General features: G+C 40.2%; 1 protein-coding gene across 2 annotated transcripts in view; it reads right to left on the minus strand.

The window, feature by feature from the left end:
• The window catches only part of TRPM6 (transient receptor potential cation channel subfamily M member 6), a 166,564-nt gene that overhangs the window by 36,382 nt on the left and 111,092 nt on the right, over window positions 1-19,090 (minus strand). For both annotated transcript variants that reach the window (XM_061425553.1, XM_061425552.1), the window contains exons 20-25: window positions 17,180-17,308; window positions 15,595-15,846; window positions 10,603-10,777; window positions 10,286-10,400; window positions 6,406-6,599; window positions 3,452-3,584 (exon numbers count right to left, since the gene is read on the minus strand). In XM_061425553.1, coding sequence (XP_061281537.1) covers window positions 3,452-3,584; window positions 6,406-6,599; window positions 10,286-10,400; window positions 10,603-10,777; window positions 15,595-15,846; window positions 17,180-17,308 — 998 coding nt within the window. The remainder of the gene's footprint in view (window positions 1-3,451; window positions 3,585-6,405; window positions 6,600-10,285; window positions 10,401-10,602; window positions 10,778-15,594; window positions 15,847-17,179; window positions 17,309-19,090) is intronic.

The raw sequence follows: 19,090 nt of genomic DNA on the forward strand, positions 1-19,090 counted from the left end.
ACCTCATTGCTTCTACCCGCTGCCTCAGTCTCTGCCATGCATCTTGCATTCCTTATCCCTTCAGTGACACCTTTCACCTCATTACCCTGCCTTAGACATTATTCATCCTGGACTCCATATACTCCCTTATCACCACATCCAATCCTTAACTCTTCTCATGAATTGTCTTCTCTAAAAATGTCTTTATTTATCCTCTCTGCTATGCCCTAAATGTTTGTGTCCGCACCCAAAATTCACATGTTGAAACTTTAATCTTCAAAAGTGATGGTGTTGGTACATGTGGCTTTGGGGAGATGATTAGGTCATGAGGATGAAGCCCTCATGAGTGGGATTAATGCTCTATTTTATAAAAGAGACTCCACAGAGCTCCTTAACGCCTTCTACCACGTAGGTATACACTCAGAAGTTTGTAACCCAAACAGGGCCTTCACCTGACCACCCTCAGACCCTGATCTCAGACTCCCAGCCTCCAGAACTATGAGCAATAACATTCTGCAGCTTCTAAGCCATCCAGTCTGGGAAATTTTGTAACAGCAAACCAAATAGTTTAGTCAGTTCTAAAAGAAATCAACCCTGAAAATTCACTGAAGGACTGGTGCTGAGCTGAAGCTCCAATACTTTGGCCACCTGATGAAAAGAGCTGACACATTAGAAAAGAACCTGATGCTGGGAAAGACTGAAAGCAGGAGGAGAAGGGGATGACAGAAAACAAGATGGTTGGATGGCATCACTGACTCAGTGGACCTACGTTTGAGCAAAGGTGAAGTACCTTTCACCAGGACATGGTGAAGGACAGGGAAGCCTGGTGTGCAGCAGTCCATGAGGGCACATGAGGATTCAAGTCCACGAGGATTTGAAATAACTCAACTGGAATTCCATCACCTCCACTAGCTTTGTTAGTAGTGATGCTTCCTAAGGCCCACTTGACTTCATGTTCCAGAATGTCTGGCTCTAGGTGAGTGATCACACCATCATGATTATCTGAGTCATGGAAATCTTTTTTGTATAATTCTTCTGTGTATTCTTGCCACTGCTTCTTAGTATCTTCTGCTTCTGTTAGGTCCATACCATTTCTGTCCTTTATTGTGTCCATCTTTGCATGAAATTTTCCTTTGGTATCTCTAATTTTCTTGAAGAGATCTCTAGTCTTTCCCATTCTATTGTTTTCCTCTATTTCTTTGCATTGATCGCTGAGGAAGGCTTTCTTATCTCTCCTTGCTATTCTTTGGAACTCTTCAGTCAGATGGATATCTCTTACCTTTTCTCCTTTGCCTTTCACTTCTCTTCTATTCAAAACTATTTATAAGCCCTTCTCAGACAACCGCTTTGCCCTTTTGCATTTCTTTTTCTTGGGGATGGTTTAGTCTTGATCCCTGCCTCCTGTACCATGTCATGAACCTCCATCCATAGTTCATCAGGCACTCTATCAGATCTAGTCCCTTATATATTTCTCACTTCCACTGTATAATCATAAGGGATTTGATTTAGGTCATACCTGAATGGTCTACTGGTTTTCCCCACTTTCTTCAATTTAAGTCTGAATTTGGCAATAAGGAGTTCATAATCTGAGTCACAGTCAGCTCCCGGTCTTGTTTTTGCTGACTGTATAGAGCTTCTCCATCTGTGTAGAGTCTTCTCTTGTGTTGTTGGAAGAGGGTGTTTGCTATGACCAGTGCATTCTCTTGGCAAAACTCTGTTAGTCTTTGCCCTGCTTCATTCTGTACTCCAAGGTCAAATTTACCTGTTACTCCAGGTATCTCTTGACTTCCTACTTTTGCATTCCAGTACCCTATAATGATACTTTGGCCACCTCATGCGAAGAGTTGACTCATTGGAAAAGACTCTGATGCTGGGAGGGATTGGGGGCAGGAGGAAAAAGGGACCACAGAGGATGAGATGGCTGGATGGCATCACTGACTTGATCGACGTGAGTTTGAGTGAACTCTGGGAGTTGGTGATGGACAGGGAGGCCTGGCGTGCTGCGATTCACGGGGTCGCAAAGAGTCGGACACGACTGAGCAACTGAACTGAACTGAACTGACCCTATAATGAAAAGGATATCTTTTGGGGGTGTTAGTTCTAGAAGGTCTTATAGGTCTTCATAGAACCATTCAACTTCAGCTTCTTCAGCATTACTTGTTGGAGCATAGACTTGGATTACTGTGATATTGAATGGTTTGCCTTGGAAACGAATATTTTCATTAAAAGAAGAAAATCTGTAACTGTGTACGGTGATAGATGTTAACCAGATTCACTATCGTGATCATTTCATAGTACACAAATGTCGAACTATCATGCCATATGCTTGAAACTAATATATTGTTAGGTTAATTACAGCTAAATTTGAAAAATGCAAATAATTACATGCAATCCTTCATTATTTTAACACCTACAATTAGTAATACATGCACAGCAGCTTTGATCTTAATAGACTCTGAGTTTGTTCACTTTCTCCAACACATCTCCTCTTTCCTCAAAACTCTGAATGGCATTCTTACACTAATTCCCCCCACAATCACACCCATCCACAGATACCCTCCCTGATGACTGCCCTGGTTCCTGCAGCCTGGTTGCATCCTCTCCTGGTCCTCTCCACATCCTCTCCTGGTCCCCACCATTAACTCCCCTTCCCAAGGACTTCACTCAGCAAATCACTTTTTCCCTCTGGCTCCTGCAGCTCCTCCCATTTCCAGGAACAAACACATTAATTTTGTTATCGCCACATAGAACAAAAGAACCCCACCATGTACCCATACCCTGCTTCAGAGGTAAACCTCTTACAAAATCTGCCTCTGATCTCTGTCTCTTCTACTCACCCTCAACTGCCCTCAACTCAATGCACAAGTGCTAGTCAGGCTCCCTGAGAGCTCCATGACTCCCAGTGCAACCGGTACCCTGCACCTGCCCTCTTCAGGACCAACCTACTGCTCCTGGACACATCCGCATCCAGTTTGGGGGCACCATCCCACCTTCCTCAGGTCTCTCCTTCTCAGCTGCCTCAAAGTGGTCCTCCTGCACCAGGCTCCCCAGACAGTCCAACCTACCCAAGCCAACCCAGCTCCAGCAGACCCTTCAGGGCAATCATTCCCTATTCCCTTATACTACTTGTTTTTCTTCATTGCTCTTTTATGGTCTGGCATTAAATTACATATTTCTTTTTTGTCCTCCATTCCCATCACCCCTCCACATGCACACACTAGAATGTAAGTCCTACAAAGGAAGGGCCCCTGGTCTCATCCACCATTTATCTCCTCTAACTTATAAGACTAGAACCCAGCAGACGCTCAATAAATGTGCAATGATTACAAGAATATTACACACTACTTGAGAAAATTTTAGAGAATCAAAACCTTGGGTTTTGAAAGTAGACCTTCTACTTTTTTCAGCCATTCTAGTAAGAATCAGCTTCAAGTAGCAGCTTAGGGAATGAAAATATATATAGAACTTTTACCTTTCTGATGTCACTCGGATTTGTTCCTCACAACTACAATTCAGATCTTCCATCTTCTCGTGGAAGTACTTTTCCACACACTGTTCTTCAAAATCGTGAAGTTTTTTCAGATCCTCCTTACTTAGGTAGAGTTCTGTGGAAGTAAGTATAGTATATAAAAAGAATCATCATTCCCCCTCCATAGGAAGCTGAGACCACGTCTGAGTGACTTTTCTTCCACTGGCGTTGAAAATGAATAAAACTATAGTTTGTGTGAGAATAGTTTACAGCCTTGTCACACTGTATTACTAACACTAACTGGGACACACTATCCACCAACACCTGGAAGCACCGGGCTGAGTCTCCTAGTTGTTTTATAAGCTGAAGTGGGGTCTTGGAGGTGACTCATGTGGATCAGATACTTTATCTTCAAAATTGTCCTAAGTTAGAATACTTTTACACATAAAAATCTATCATATTTATATGCTTATGGCAGTTCCTCCACCAACTATTTAAACTGTCAAAATGACAACAAGTAACCCACAGGTTAAAATCAAAGTTAGAAGAAATCTACGTCTGTTTCAGAGAATCTAGTAAGTGTAAGAAAGTTGTACCTTGTTGCACTGGGTTTATATAGGCACTGAGTTGGTATATACTAAGTTCTTCTATTGAAAAAAGATATTATTGCCAGTAGTATTAATGGCCAATCAAGGCTATACATCTTCATTGACAATAACTAATTCATTAAAAGATACATCATTTCATGATGTTATGAAACTAATGCAATCTATATCAAATTTCAGTGATCACATGTGGTATACCACCTTGACTCTTACCTAACAGAAAAAAACATTATCTTTTAAGCAAGTTTCTAATACTTGTTAAATATAAAAATGCTGTTGCAAAAAGGGTAAAATTGGAATGTTTTCTTCCTTCAACCATTTCACCTAAATTAGGGGGGAAAAAAAAGAAAAAACAAGAAAGAACCATTAAAGTTCTCCAGAATTAATTAGAAATTCAAAGGTTCTAGAAGTTATTTAAAATGCAAATTAACAAAAATATTAATTTTAGAGGATAATTAAAAGAAAATATTCAGCTACAAAAGGTGTTCACAGTGTTTTCTGAGTTTTACAGTATGGAAGAATTTTTCAGGTACAAAAAAAAAAAAAAATCCAGTATCTCCCCATCCCCACTCAGCTCTAAATTTTTGTTTGCATTAAAGAATCTTGTATGAGTAAGGGACTTTAGAATTATGTGATCTGAACCTTCGGCGGATTCCTGAGAGCAAATAATCCCCAGAGCAATTCCAGTGATAGCGGTAGGTACAGCTAGAAGCATGTGACATTTTCTTGCAACTGTCCACCAGGTGGCACTGCTACCCCGTGTGCAAACATTCTGAACCTGAATCACAAAAATTTAGAATTTCCTCTAAAACTCAGGGTGAGTGCACTTCTACCCATCAGAATATTTCCTCAAGTTTTATACCAGAATCACCCTATAAGTTCATATCGAGGTAAGCTCAGGAAAGGGTTCTTTGGTATGGTGCTATAAAATCTGGCCAAATCCTAGTTAATTCCAGGATCTCTCAAGTGGTTCACGCTCTCCTGTTAAATTGTTCTGGGATGGCACTCTATTAGAAGATGAAAAATTATAATATAATTATAAGCCTTTAAGTTAACTTCAATTGTGCTTTGACTTCCTTATAAAGGCTGAATCTCTTGAGGAAAAGAAATGGAAAAGAAAAATAAATCAGTACAGTGGTTCAAGAAGAGAAAAATACTTCACAGAGTCAATTACCAGCAGGAGCAAAAGCATGTCACCCTGTCAACCTTGTGATAACACCTGTTAAGGGCTCACCAAAATGTACAGATAGTCCACAATTCCATATCTGAAATTCTTGGAACCAGTCTATTTCAGAATTCAGAAGTTTACTTTTCTAGTTTTGGAAATATAATATAAAGCATATGCCATAAATGAAGTAAAATCCCTAATTGGGGCTAGAGCAATATTCTGAAATTAAACACATTATTTCTGCAGCAAAATCAATGAGTATTCCTACTACAAGGGATAAAGAGGATAAGTGGCTTACATTAGTCCCATTAGCCTCTTCTATCCAGATGAGTCTTTCTCTAACTTAAGAAGAAAAAGACTTTCCATTTTCAGATATATTTTGGATTTAGAAATTGAGATAAAGGATTGTGGATTTATGCCATTTCCTTACTATATTTAGGAATTATCTAGAAACGGGCCTAGTACCAACGGACCTAGAGGAACTACAAAAGATCTATAAACCAAAAGAATGAATTTCTCTTAAGACGATTAGTATGACAGTCATATCATGCTGTCAAGATATGGATAAGCAAAATGAACTAGGAAAAAAATCTCAAAATGTGTCGAGTTAAGCTTTGCCAAAAAGAGAGAGAAACCACATTTCTGCATCTTGACTTGAAGTTCCTGAAAATATGAGACATCTATAGAGAATGACCTCCACATTCTGTAAATCAGAGAACCAGAGAGCCTTGACTCTAGTGAATAAGTCAGACAAAGTCTGGTTTATCTATTTCCCTTAATCCACAAGACCTGTATCCTTTCAATTTGGATTCCATGTTCACCAACAAAGAATAAGTATGGGCCACTGGGACTACTACCCTCTAGGAGCTACTCTGATGACCTCCCAGTTAAGCAGAGAAAATACCGGTTTTCCAGGTGACAAAAAACCTTTACAAACCCAAGCAGAGATTCTGTTCCTACCCATTTCTTTCTTTCAAACTATTAATTACTCTTAGCAAAAGATACTATAACCACATGAGATCAATGTATTTACTTAGACCCAGGTTCCCAACTGATAGTCTTTTAATTTAACTCCCAGAGCCTTCCAACCTGAGCCCTGAATTTAATCGAAAATGTTCAGGTGTCTTCACCTTGGATCTCTGCTCTTTACTTTCTTTCTCCTGTGCCACCAATTAAAAACTTACTTAATCCAACATCACCCTCTTCTTGGTCATTTGGAGCTTGGTGCTGGCAAAGACGGCGAAGCAGGAGACCAATGTGACTCAGCAGGATAAAAGGTGGGGGCAACCAAGGCTTTTCATGGTAGGTCATGATGTAACGATAGCGATTATATTTCCACAGGTTATTTGAAATGGATTTCAGATCTATGTAAACGTTACTGTAAGTAGCAGTAAAAGAGGGACAGTGTTTTAATACGGAATCCTGAAACATAATAGTTAGATTACTGCTTTATTTTCCAGCTTATTATTGGTTCACCTGATGTGGCCAGTAGTTAGCCAATAAAAATAATATCATCACATTTATGATTCTTCTTCCCCAAACAACCCACATTAATCACCCTCTACAATAAAATATGCTAATCAGAAAATGCAAAAGGTAGAAATTACAATCAGAGAGAAGAAAATGCTAACATTTTAAATACAGTGAACAGAAACTGTCCTCTGAAAGTAACATTATTCTTGATTCATTATCTTTTTCCACATAAGATCTTTTCAGTCCATAAGTCATCCTTAATGATAAACGGTTTTAATGTTCTGCTATATTATCAATCTTATGAAGAGATTCTCCTAATTATCAAATGTGAGAACTGCTAGAATAACCCTAGCTAAAACATTCAAATGGAAAAAAAAGATGAGGCAGGCAATAAAAATCAATTTATCCTACAATAAACCAATAAGCAGAACTTTGATTTAGAAGCTAGATCAATTATTTACATTAACTTTATAATAAAAGTAACTTCATATTGGTTGGCTACTTTGGATTTTTTTTCCCCTTTATTATGTCAATTACAATATACAAATAGTGCAGAAAAATATGTTGATGCTATAGAGCTTGTGATGAAGTTGTCATGAGTGGTATCCATTCTCAAGCAATATGTCATCCTTAACTATATAACTTTAAGTCTATAATATGATATGGGTGGGGAGGACACAATGAAATATCTATCTTAATATTTTGCTTAGGCTAATATAGAATTTATTTCTTCAAGAAATATGGCAGAGAAGCACTTAAGAAGGGCAGACAAATTTAACAAATAGAAATGCAAGTAACCCTAAACTGCAGGAATGGTAAAGAGAAGAAACTCAAACTATCCCGGAGAAAAACAGCTTAGGATTGAAGAATGGGGAGGGACTTCCCTGCATCCTGTAGTTACGACTCCATGCTGCCACTGCACAGGGTGCTGGTCCTGGAACTAAGATCCCACATGACACTTAGTGAGATTTTAAAAAAGAGAGGAAAAAGGTAAGGGGAAGTTTCAGATTACATAAGATAGATGAAGGAAGCACTGACAACCGGATTTAACGGCAATTCTTAACCTGCAGTCACTGAGCCGGCAGCACTAGCATCACTTGAGAACCTGTCAGAAATACAAATTCTTGGGCCCTACCTCAGAATGGGGCTTCCCTGGTGGCTCAGACAGTAAAGAATCTGCCTGCAAAGCAGGAGACCTGGGTTCGATCCCTGGGTTGGGAAGATCCCCTGGAGGAGGGAGCAGCTTCCTACTTCAGTACCCTTGCCTGGAGAATTCCAGGAACAGAGGAGCCTGGCAGGCTACAGTCTGTGGGCTTGCAAAGAGCTGGACACGATTGAGTGACTTTCACTTACTCACTCACCCCAGAATGACCAAATTAGCTATCCCTGTCTCGGCAAGTCCTCCAAGTAGTTCTCTTGCACAATCAAGTTTGAGGATGGCCCAAGTTCCATGCTACCCCCAGTCCAAGTGTGACTACAGCATGTCTACCAGCAGGTGGCGATCTTCACAGTGTTTGTCAGGCTCTTCGTAACTATTACAGAGTCTGGAAAGGGGCTTTTGGATAAGTAGTCAGATCTGGGGTTGCTCAACTTGGATGAAAATCCTAAAGGAAATCAACCCTTAATGTTCACTGGAAGGACTGATACTGAAGTTGAATCTCCATTACTTCGGCCACCTGATGCAGAGAGCCGACTCACTGGAAAAGAGCCTAATAACTGGGAAAGATCAAGATGGAAGACAGGAGGAGAAGGGGGCAACAGTGAGATGGTTGGATGGCATCATAGACTCAATGGACACGAGTTTGAGCAAACTCCAGGAGATAGTGAAGGACAGGGAAGGACATGGACTGGCATGCTGCAGTCCATGCTGTTGCAAAGAGTGGGACACAACTTAGCAACTGAACAAGAAGCAGCTTGTACGGTTCTCGGTGTGTTCATCGCAGTGACGAGATTGGCCTGTGGGAGGATTTTTCAACCTCTCTTTTGACACCTGCTATTTTTGAGAAACAAAAATCTCATACCCACTGATCTTATTTGAAATGTCAGAATAAAAGCTATAATAATTAAACACCAGCAAATGTTGCAAGTTCATAAAATGGTGAGACTAAAGAGAGATGACAGTTATCATATAATCTTGTAATAATTAATAAGATTTCCCTGATATATGTGCAACAACAGTCGCTTTTTGCCTGTGTTTTTATTTATTTTATCTGCTTTCAGCCATATCTCCTCTACTTTCTTTACTTAGCTTCTATGCATTGATTTCCCTTTCTCTCTTCAGTACAATAGTAAATAAAATACCTCATACAGTGGCTGGCATAAAGGAGGCATTCAGAAAAAACTAGTTCCTTCCCATCATGTCACTTGATTTCCTTCATCAATTAAACTCTTTTCAATGCTTGGGATAAATTCATAGGCAAAAAAGGAAAAAAGAAAACCCAAAAGCAAAAAAACAAACTTGTTCTTGTGAAGCCTGTATTCCAGAATGAGATAAATGGGGGGAAAATAATATATAAATAAATTATAAAATATATTTGGATATATAAGTGAGTAGGATAAAGAAAGAAGAGTAAGGGGGACCAGGCACGCCAAGGAGATGATGGAAGGAAAGGGCAACTGCACTTTTAAATAACATCCTTAGGTTTGTTAAGTGTCATTAGGGCTACAGTGTTGAGAAAAGAATATAGGGGCCAAAGTCAGAAGCAGAGAAATGATTAGGAGGCTTTGTGGTGGTAGCAGTGAGGTAGTGACAGGTGGTTGGACGAGGATCTATTTGAAGGTGGAGTCAAAGGTATTTCTGACAATCTAAACCTAGAAATATGAGAGGCAATAAGAAGGCCAAGGTTTTTGGCCTGAATGACAAAAAAAAAAAAAAAAGATGAAGCTTTGACAGAAATGTGTGCTCTTCTTTAAAGATGTGGGAACAACTATAAAAAGAATAAGTGTATATTGGGAAAGAGGGGAAATCAAGAGTTTGGACATTTAAAAGCTCAGAAATCTATTATACGTCTGACTGGCAACGAAACAGGGCAGCTGGACCTATAGAACTGGAGTTCAGGAAAGAGATGTAGGCTGAAGATACACATTGGACTTTGTCCAGATGTAGAACATATATGCAGGAAACTGAAAGAGATCACCAAACAAAGCATAAGCAAAAGGCCTGGGCCCAGGGACAAATCCCAGTGTCAAAAGCTTGGAGAGAAGATGATGAACCAGGAAAAGAAGACGGAGAAGTGAAGTGATATTGAAGAAAACAGAGAATGAAATATAATGAGAGCTGATGAAGGGAAGTTATCAAGGACTCTCTAGTCAACTTTCAACTCATCAATTGCTCTTCTCCATGATTCCAAATTACTGCTTAATTACAGTGTATGATCTCTTTTAATTCTGTTTTTATTTCAGTCTATTGCTTTTTCTCTTCTCACACTCCGCTACCTTCCTACCAGTAGTCCCCTGCCCATATTTTTAAAACCATAAAACCACAGTAATAAAGCATGATATGCATTAAAACAAAGGTTACATGTGACTCTTTCAAAATACTTCACCCATTTGACTGATACAAAATAACCATATTTGATTAAAATAACCTACTTAAAGAAAGCAATCAACAGGTTCACCATGATGATATATTGCACGAAGAGGTAGACAGCTTGCAGGAATGGAGTAAGAAAAGAACCAGGAGGGCAGGACGGCTGGCTTGAACAAACTGCAAAGAAAGAATTTAAAAGAATGAGAGACAAGGTGAATCACAGTCCTATGACCATGGACAAATATTTAGCACACTGATTTAGCAGAATACCACAAACTCTTGACATTTTTAAGATTCAGATAGTTGTTTTCCAGAGTTCTTTACAACTCTGAGTGTCTACAAGGGTTTGATTTCCACAGTGTTGGAATACTCTACATACCATCTATCTCTGAAGCATAGACTTCTCCATATATCATCCAGTATGGCTCAAATACGATATCTCGGGCAAGGGTCCAGGATGGGGGCTCCTTTGGTGAAAGGATGGCTTTGCGTGCCACTCCAAAGCTCAGGAGGACGATGGCCATGATGATCACAATGTAGAACATGTTTGCTGTCTACAAAAAAGCAAGGCACAGAAACAAACTCACAGACTTAAAAAATGAACTTATGGTTGCCAGCGGGAAGAGATAGTTAGGGAGTTTGGGATAGTCATGTACACACTGCTATATTTAAAATGGATAACCAACAAAGACCTGCTGCATAGCCCATGGAACTCTGCTCAATGTAATGTGGCAGCCTGGCTGGGAGTGGGGTTTGGGAGAGAATGGATACATGTATATGTATTGCTGAATCATTCTGCTCTCCACCTGAAACTATCACAACATTGTTAATTGGCTCAGTTCAGTTCAGTCAGTTCAGTCACTCAGTCATGTCCGACTCTTTGCAACCCCATGAATTGCAGCACAACCAGGCCTCCCTTGGTGTCCATCACCAACTCCTAGAGTTCACTCAAACTCACGTCCAATGAGTCCGTGATGCCATCCAGCCATCTCATCCTCTGTCATCCCCTTTTCCTCCTGCTCCCAATCCCTCCCAGCATCAGAGTCTTTTCCAATGAGTCAACTCTTCGCATGAGGTAGCCAAAGTACTGGAGTTTCAGCTTTAGCATCATTCCTTCCAAAGAACATCCAGGACCGATCTCCTTTAGAATGGACTGGTTGGAACTCCTTGAGTCCATGGGACTCTCAAGAGTCTTCTCCAACACCACAGTTCAAAAGCATCAATTCTTCGGCGCTCAGCTTTCTTCATAGTCCGACTCTCACATCCATACATGACTACTGGGAAAACCATAGCCTTGACTAGACGGACGTTTGTTGGCAAAGTAATGTCTCTGCTTTTTAATACGCTGTCTAGGTTGGTCATAACTTTCCTTCCAAGGAGTAAGCGTCTTTTAATTTCATGGCTGCAATCACCATCTGCAGTGATTTTGGAGCCCAGAAAAATAAAATCTGGCACTGTTTCCACTGTTTCCCCATCTATTTCCCATGAAGTGATGGGGCCAGATGCCATGATCTTTGTTTTCTGAATGTTGAGCTTTAAGCCAACTTTTTCACTCTCCTCTTTCACTTTCATCAAGAGGCTTTTTAGTTCCTCTTCACTTTCTGCCATAAGGGTGGTATCATCTGCATATCTGAGGTTATTGATATTTCTCCCGGCAATCTTGATTCCAGCTTGTGCTTCTTCCAGCCCAGCATTTCTCATGATGTACTCTGCATATAAGTTAAATAAGCAGGGTAACAATATACAACCTTGACGTACTCCTTTTCCTATTTGGAACCAATCTGTTGTTCCATGTCCAGTTCTAACTGTTGCTTCCTGACCTGTATACAGGTTTCTCAAGAGGCAGGTCAGGTGGTCTGGTATTCCCATCTCTTTTAGAATTTTCCACAGTTGATTGTGATGCACACAGTCAAAGGCTTTGGCATAGTCAATAAAGCAGAAATAGATGTTTTTCTGGAATTGTTTTGCTTTTTCGATGATCCAGCGGATGTTGGCAATTTGATCTCTGGTTCCTCTGCCTTTTCTAAAACCAGCTTGAACATCTGGAAGTTCATGGTTCACGTATTGCTGAAGCCTGGCTTGGAGAATTTTGAGCATAATTGGCTATACCCCAACAAAAGTGAAAATGTTAGTCACTCAGTCGTGTCTGACTCTTTGTGACTTCAGGGACTGTAACCCACCAGGCTCCTCTGTCCATGGAAATCTCCAGGCAAGAATATTGGAGTGGGTAGCAATGCCCTTTTCCAGGGGATCTTTCCAACCCAGGGATTGAATCAAGGTCCCCCACATTGCAGACAGATTCTTTACCATCTGAGCCCCTGTATAAAATAAAAAGTTAAAAAAATATATGGCACAGCCAGAATTTTAGCATAGATTAGAAATTCAAAACAAATAAAATACCTGGAGTCATCATAATTATCGGAGAAGGCAATGGCACCCCACTCCAGTACTCTTGCCTGGAAAATCCCATGGATGCAGGAGCCTAGTAGGCTGCAGTCCATGGGGTCGCTAAGAGTCAGACACAACTGAGCAACTTCACTTTCACTTTTCACTTTCATGCACTGGAGAAGGAGGTGGCAACCCACTCCAGTGTTCTTGCCTGAAGAATCCCAGGGACGGGGGTGGCCTGCCAATAATAAGACTGTCTAGTCATTGACCAAAATACCTAGTCCATGAACAACTGGATTTCCTTTGTCTAAAACATCTTGTTTTCTCTGCAAAATATGTGTTTCAGGTAGCCTATAGAATAATTTAAATGTACTAACAGTAGAGAATCTATGCTTTTTTAAGAAGTGATGAAATATGAATAGCCTTTGATTGGTTAGTATCTAACTTTTCATCAGAGATTATGAAAAGAAAAAAATTAGGGTAATTCAAATTAGTAAAATGGCTCCTTATTCCCAGGATTATCTTCAGCAGTATTTAGAGTCTCAGAAAATTGATTAGGCCAAGAATCTGCTGAATAATTCCAGGCTACTTAGGAAACTGAAGAATTTAAGGGGGAAAAAAAAGATGTAAAAGCAACTATAAAATGACGTTTGTTAAATCCAGTGGTTCATTAACTCTCAGTTAGTCTTTGCAGTAAAAGTAAGCCTGATTCAACCCTCCTACAATGTTGGTGGGAACACAAATTGGTACAGCCACTATGGAGAATAGGATGGAGGTTTTTTAAAAAACTAAAAATGGAGCTTCAGTATGACCCTGCAATCACACTCCTGAGCATGTATCTGGAGAAAAACATGATCTGAAAGGATACATGCAACCCAATTGTTCATTGCAGCACAGTTTACAATAGCCAAGGCATGGAAGCAACCTTGGGGGTTCCCAGGTGGCTCAGTGGTAAAGAATCCACCTGCCAAGCAGGAGACATGGGTTCAATCCCTGGGTTGGGAAGATCCCCTGGAGAAGGAAATGGCGACCCACCCCAGTATTCATGCCTGCAGAATGCCATGGACAGAGGAGCCTGGAGGTCACAAACAGCTGGACATGACTTAATGACTAAACAGCAACAGCAACAAGAAGCGACATAAACGTCCAGTGACAAGAATGGCAGAAGACGTGGTGCATCTGAACAGTGGAGTATTACTCAGCCACTAAAGAGAACGAAACAATGCCATTTACAGCAACATGGATAGACCTAGAAGTTGTCACACTGAGTGAAGTCGGTCAGACAGAGAAGGAGAAAGATCATCTGCCAGCCCTTATACGTGGAATCTAAAAAGGAATCATACAAATGAACTTATCACAAAACAGAAGGAGACTCACAGACTTATGGTTGAATGAACTTATGGTTACCAGGGGGAAGGATGGCGGGGAGAGATAGTTATAGAGTTTGGGACGGACATGTACACACCGCTATATTTTAAATGGATAACCAACAAGGACCTATCATATACCACAGGGGAATTCTGCTCAACGTTATGGGGCAGCCTGAATAGGAGGTAGTTTGGGAGAAACGGATATATGTGTATGCATGGCTGAATCCTTTCACTGTTCACCTGAAACTATGACAACATTGTTTGTCAGTCAGCTATACCCCAGTACAAAATAAAAAGTTTAAAAAACAAAGTAAGCCTGCTTGTTTTAATGCACAATGGAGAACTGCTTGAGAACACATATAATATATACATGTACCAAACACATGTACTATAACTTTTAAAGGCTCTTTCAAATAATTCATTTCCATTACTAAATGTATTAATACATCACATCAATCTACTTGTTCACTGTGGCAGAAACTTACACCATGAATTTCCTATTAGCTTCCCTTCCATGAGGCAGGAGCCACATGACCTATTCTGGCCAACAGGCTGTGGAATAATAGTGATTTGACTCACTTCCTCCTCAGAGCAGTTAAAAGCTGCTCCATCCCTTTAAAAGCATGCTCCTCCATGGAATTTTTTCCATCCCTCTGATTCCCTGTCATAGGAAACCTGAGAAGCCACATAATGACATGGGTATGCGCCAAGAAGGAAGGATTTGTGATCCCTCAATCACTGGATAAGGGCCAGGCTCCATGAGCACCCATCGGTCTTTGCATTAGGAAGAAATAAACTTGTACTGAGTCACTGGGATACATTGGTTACCTCAACATAGATTTCCAAGTTAATACCAATGTCACCAAGAACAGAGAAAATATTGCTGGTCTAAAAAAAAAGTATAAAGTAACCAAAATCATCTTTGGTATCCTGGAGGTTCTCCCTTTACTGTCCTCTTCCTCTATCTCAACATAACTCTTTCTTCTCAAGAGCTTGCCCCTTCTCTGTGAGTATTCTAGAAGAAAAAGCAAAGATCTTGAGGTGCTGTCCTTCTTAACTCCTGTGCAAAGTCAGCTGGACAGGGCTTATACAATTGCACAGTGAGCTCAGACGGCAGACAGAGCCAGGTGGTCCAGATTTGAATCCTGACTCCCCAGCTTACTCCTTTGGGAAATTTACGTAAACTCCATTTCCCTGAATGTAAAATGTGGATTATAGTACCCATCTATTAAAATTGTTTTTAAGATTAAATGAGTTAATATATATAAAGTACTTAGAACAGAGTGTGGCCCATACTAATCACTATTTAAGAGTTGGCTAGGGGTGGAGAGACAAGACAAATCAGCATTTCAGCTTACTGTGCTCAGAGACAAATACGACTCAATACCCCATCATCTGGCCCTAACCCAAAAGGTAAGGTGAGTATCACAGTCAACTATCTAATATGCTATCCAAGGACATTGGTTAAATATGAATTTAAGTTATACAATAAGTGGTGATGAAGTGTGTACTTCTTTAAATAATTTTAAAAGTTAAAATACTATTGAATATGAACCATGAAATCAGGTAGAACTGTTAAAATAACACCAGGTTATACAGCAGACAGTACTCACCATTTTTGCAATCATGGTCACATAGGGACCTGCATGTTGATTCACAGCAAAGAAGTCCAGGAGCCGTGAGAACCAGAATATGATGTTGATGCAGTATATCAGTCTTCCCGCCGTGTAGAAAGGTGGGGCACCCCACCGAAAGCCAAATCCCACCAAAAACAGGCCAATAGCCACAGTTTCCATTAAGTTCCAGTACTCGCTAATCCACACCTTCACCTTTTGAGTAAACTTCCCAGGTTCTGAAACACAGACCTAAAACATGACAGAAAGAAAGAAACAAAGAATGTGTTATAACTCAAGAGTCTCATCGATATGATCTTCAATACTTCAACTGTTCATTTACAGAGGAATTGAATCCTGCCAAACCTTAGATCTTAAGGCAGCTTTGGAGATGCAAGTTATCCTTGGGGAATGAATTATTTAAACAATTCTATAAATACAGCTTAATGTGACCGTTAATGCTGGTCAACTATTTAAAAACCCAACTAGAAATTTAAAAAAGGAAGGAAGAAAGAAAAGTTTTTTCTAGATTTGATCAATCCTAAACTAACACAGGGAAACGCTGAGACAATTTTAAAACTCGACATTGCAATGGACTATAGCTGCAATGCCATTTCATGATGAATAGCCTAGTGCGAAGAAAGGAAAGAATCCTATAATCTGATCCCACTATTGCTGTTAGTGAACAGTTAGCAAATTGAACGTGACATTAGAACTCACTATTACAAGAAATTACCCCTGCAACAGAATGTCAGACAAATTGAAATGTCAGACAGTAAACCCATTTTTCCTGAGGCATTAAAAAGAATGGTAGAATTTTGATAACATTTTTCTGCTGAATTATTTTCTACTGTCTATAAACTCCACAATAGTAACTAGCAGGCAACATAAATATATTACTAAGACTATATCTACATAATATACAGTATTGGTCATAAGAGCTCTAGGACAAACTCAATATATGTAAATGCACAAAGGTAGAGCTACATATACAGTGATTCTAAAATAGTCTAAGTTATACTATATGTGATTACATTACAACTGCATGGGAATATTCATTCCTTTTTTTTTTAAGTGACTCACTATAAATTAAAAATAAAGTTTGCTTTGTTTTGTTTCTTGGACTACTTGCCCCAGAGGAATGTTTAGTAGGAACTTTCGAAGGCTATACATGAATTCTTTACCATTGTACAACTTTAGCCACTATGTGACATGAAATCAATAATATGTAAGTAATGTTAGACTATATGAAAATCAATCTTATTTTAAAAAAAAACACTCTGGGGATGGGAAATCTAACAGTCGGAGGGTCTAATAACAACTAGACACTATCACTCTGTGACTGATAAACACACTAAGATGTCCTCAAAAATAACTGCTTTCAAAGAGCGGCAATCAAGAGAAATTATTTGGCAACAAGAAAAGGTTGAGATCAGAAATTTCCCCCAATTACCCTCCTGCAGCATGCCAAGTCAGGATCACTGTCCACCCCACCTCAACCTTTGACCTCTCCCTTTGCACCACCCCATCCCAGAACACCTCTAGCAGAGATGTACGGAAGACAAAGGGAGAAAGGGTAACTCACCTCCCTGACTTTCTCAATGGCATTGGTGAAGATGTAGATAATAACAAGCCACTCTTGCACGCTGGGCTGGGGCTGCATCTCCACCAACACGGTGTAAGTGAACAGCATAAGGAATGCCAAGTACACCATCTGTGAGGGGGACACACATTTCTTGGTCATGAGTGAGAGTCATAGTGGAGGACACCAAGCAGACATGGACCCAACTCAACAGAAATCACATGGACTTCAACACGATAGCAGGGAAACATAACCGGGACCACCTGGTGCTCAGTCGTGTCCAGCTCTTTGCAACCCCATATACTACATGATCCATGGAGTTCTCCAGGCCAGAATACTGGAGTGGGTAGCCTTTCCCTTCTCCAGGGGATCTTCACAACCCAGGGATCGAACCCAGGTCTCCCACATTACAGGTGGATTCTTTACCAGCTGAGCCACAAGGGAAGCGCAATATCAAGGAAGGCATAAGAATCCACAGTTCTCTGTTCTATGATTCTATGGAAGGAAAGAAGAGCACTATTCTCTAATGCATCAAAGTGGGCACTGTCTCATCTTGTTGGCTCCTGATCAGAATTTTCAGAACCCTGCACATTCTGGCATGGACACAGTCAGGCTAACAACAAGGCAAGGGGGAATCACACACCTTCTCCTCCATTTAAACAGAAAACATGTGTCCTAAGGATGCCAAAGTAGCAGTATTGGTAGGAGACTGTTTCAAATATAATAAGTTGTGATGTTTATTACTGCTGAGAATTTTATTTTATGCTGATTAAAATATCCTGGTTGATAGAAAAGTATTATCTGATTGTGAATCTTTATAATTAAAGACTGTTGACATTTTTATCTATAGCACTTAAGCACTCAGCCTAACACATGATAGACAATCAAGAAATGTATGTTTAAGCGGTATGTATATTAAACCTAGATTTCCAGTCTCTTCCAAGAATTAAGGCACAGTAAACACATACACTGGAGAAGGCAATGGCACCCACTCCAGTACTCCTGCCTGGAAAATCCCACGGACGGAGGAGCCTGTTAGGCTGCAGTCCATGAGGTCGCTAAGAGTCGGACACGACTGAGCGACTTCACTTTCACTTTTCACTTTCATGCATTGGAGAGGAAATGGCACTCCACTCCAGTACTCTTGCCTGGAAAATCCCATGGACGGAGGAGCCTGGTGGGCTGCAGTCCATGGGGTCGCTAAGAGTCGGACACGACTGAACGACTTCACTTTCACTTTTCACTTTCATGCATTGGAGAAGCAAATGGCAACCCACTCCAGTGTTCTTGCCTGGAGAATCCCAGGGACGGGGGAGCCTGGTGGGCTGCCGTCTATGGGGTCGCACAGAATGGGACACGACTGATGCAACTTAGCAGCAGCAGCAGCAGCAAACACATACACATAGATGTATGGTGATTAACAGCTTTGTGATCTTATCTAACATTCTTATGTCTTACAATTTCCAGAAGTAGAATAACTACACACATTTAAAAATGTGACACATATTACTAAGTTGCCAGCCAGAAAGGCTTTACCAATTTCTCAATCACCAACAAGGCATGAGACAATGCAGCCCTTCAAATATCTTCAGAGACCATACACAGTACTAGCTGATAAACACATATTACAAATCCCAGATCAAAGGGGGAAAAGTGCCTCTGTGTGTGTTCATTCTCATGAGAATCATATTATTTTAAACTGAATCCTTATTTATCAAATCTTTTTGAGCTCTACCTAAGTTTGATAAGTCTGCTAAGCTTAGTGCTGCATAGAGAATGGCTGAAATCACTTTTGACTATACCAAATTGGCATTTACAATAGGTGGTATTTCAGGCAGGCATAATGGCTATTAGCATTGCCTATGAGTTCAGAAACTTAATAGAGAAGCATATAAGAAAGTTAAGTAAATTCCA

This window comes from Bos javanicus, chromosome 8 (assembly GCF_032452875.1).
Source record: "Bos javanicus breed banteng chromosome 8, ARS-OSU_banteng_1.0, whole genome shotgun sequence".
NCBI lineage: Eukaryota > Metazoa > Chordata > Mammalia > Artiodactyla > Bovidae > Bos > Bos javanicus.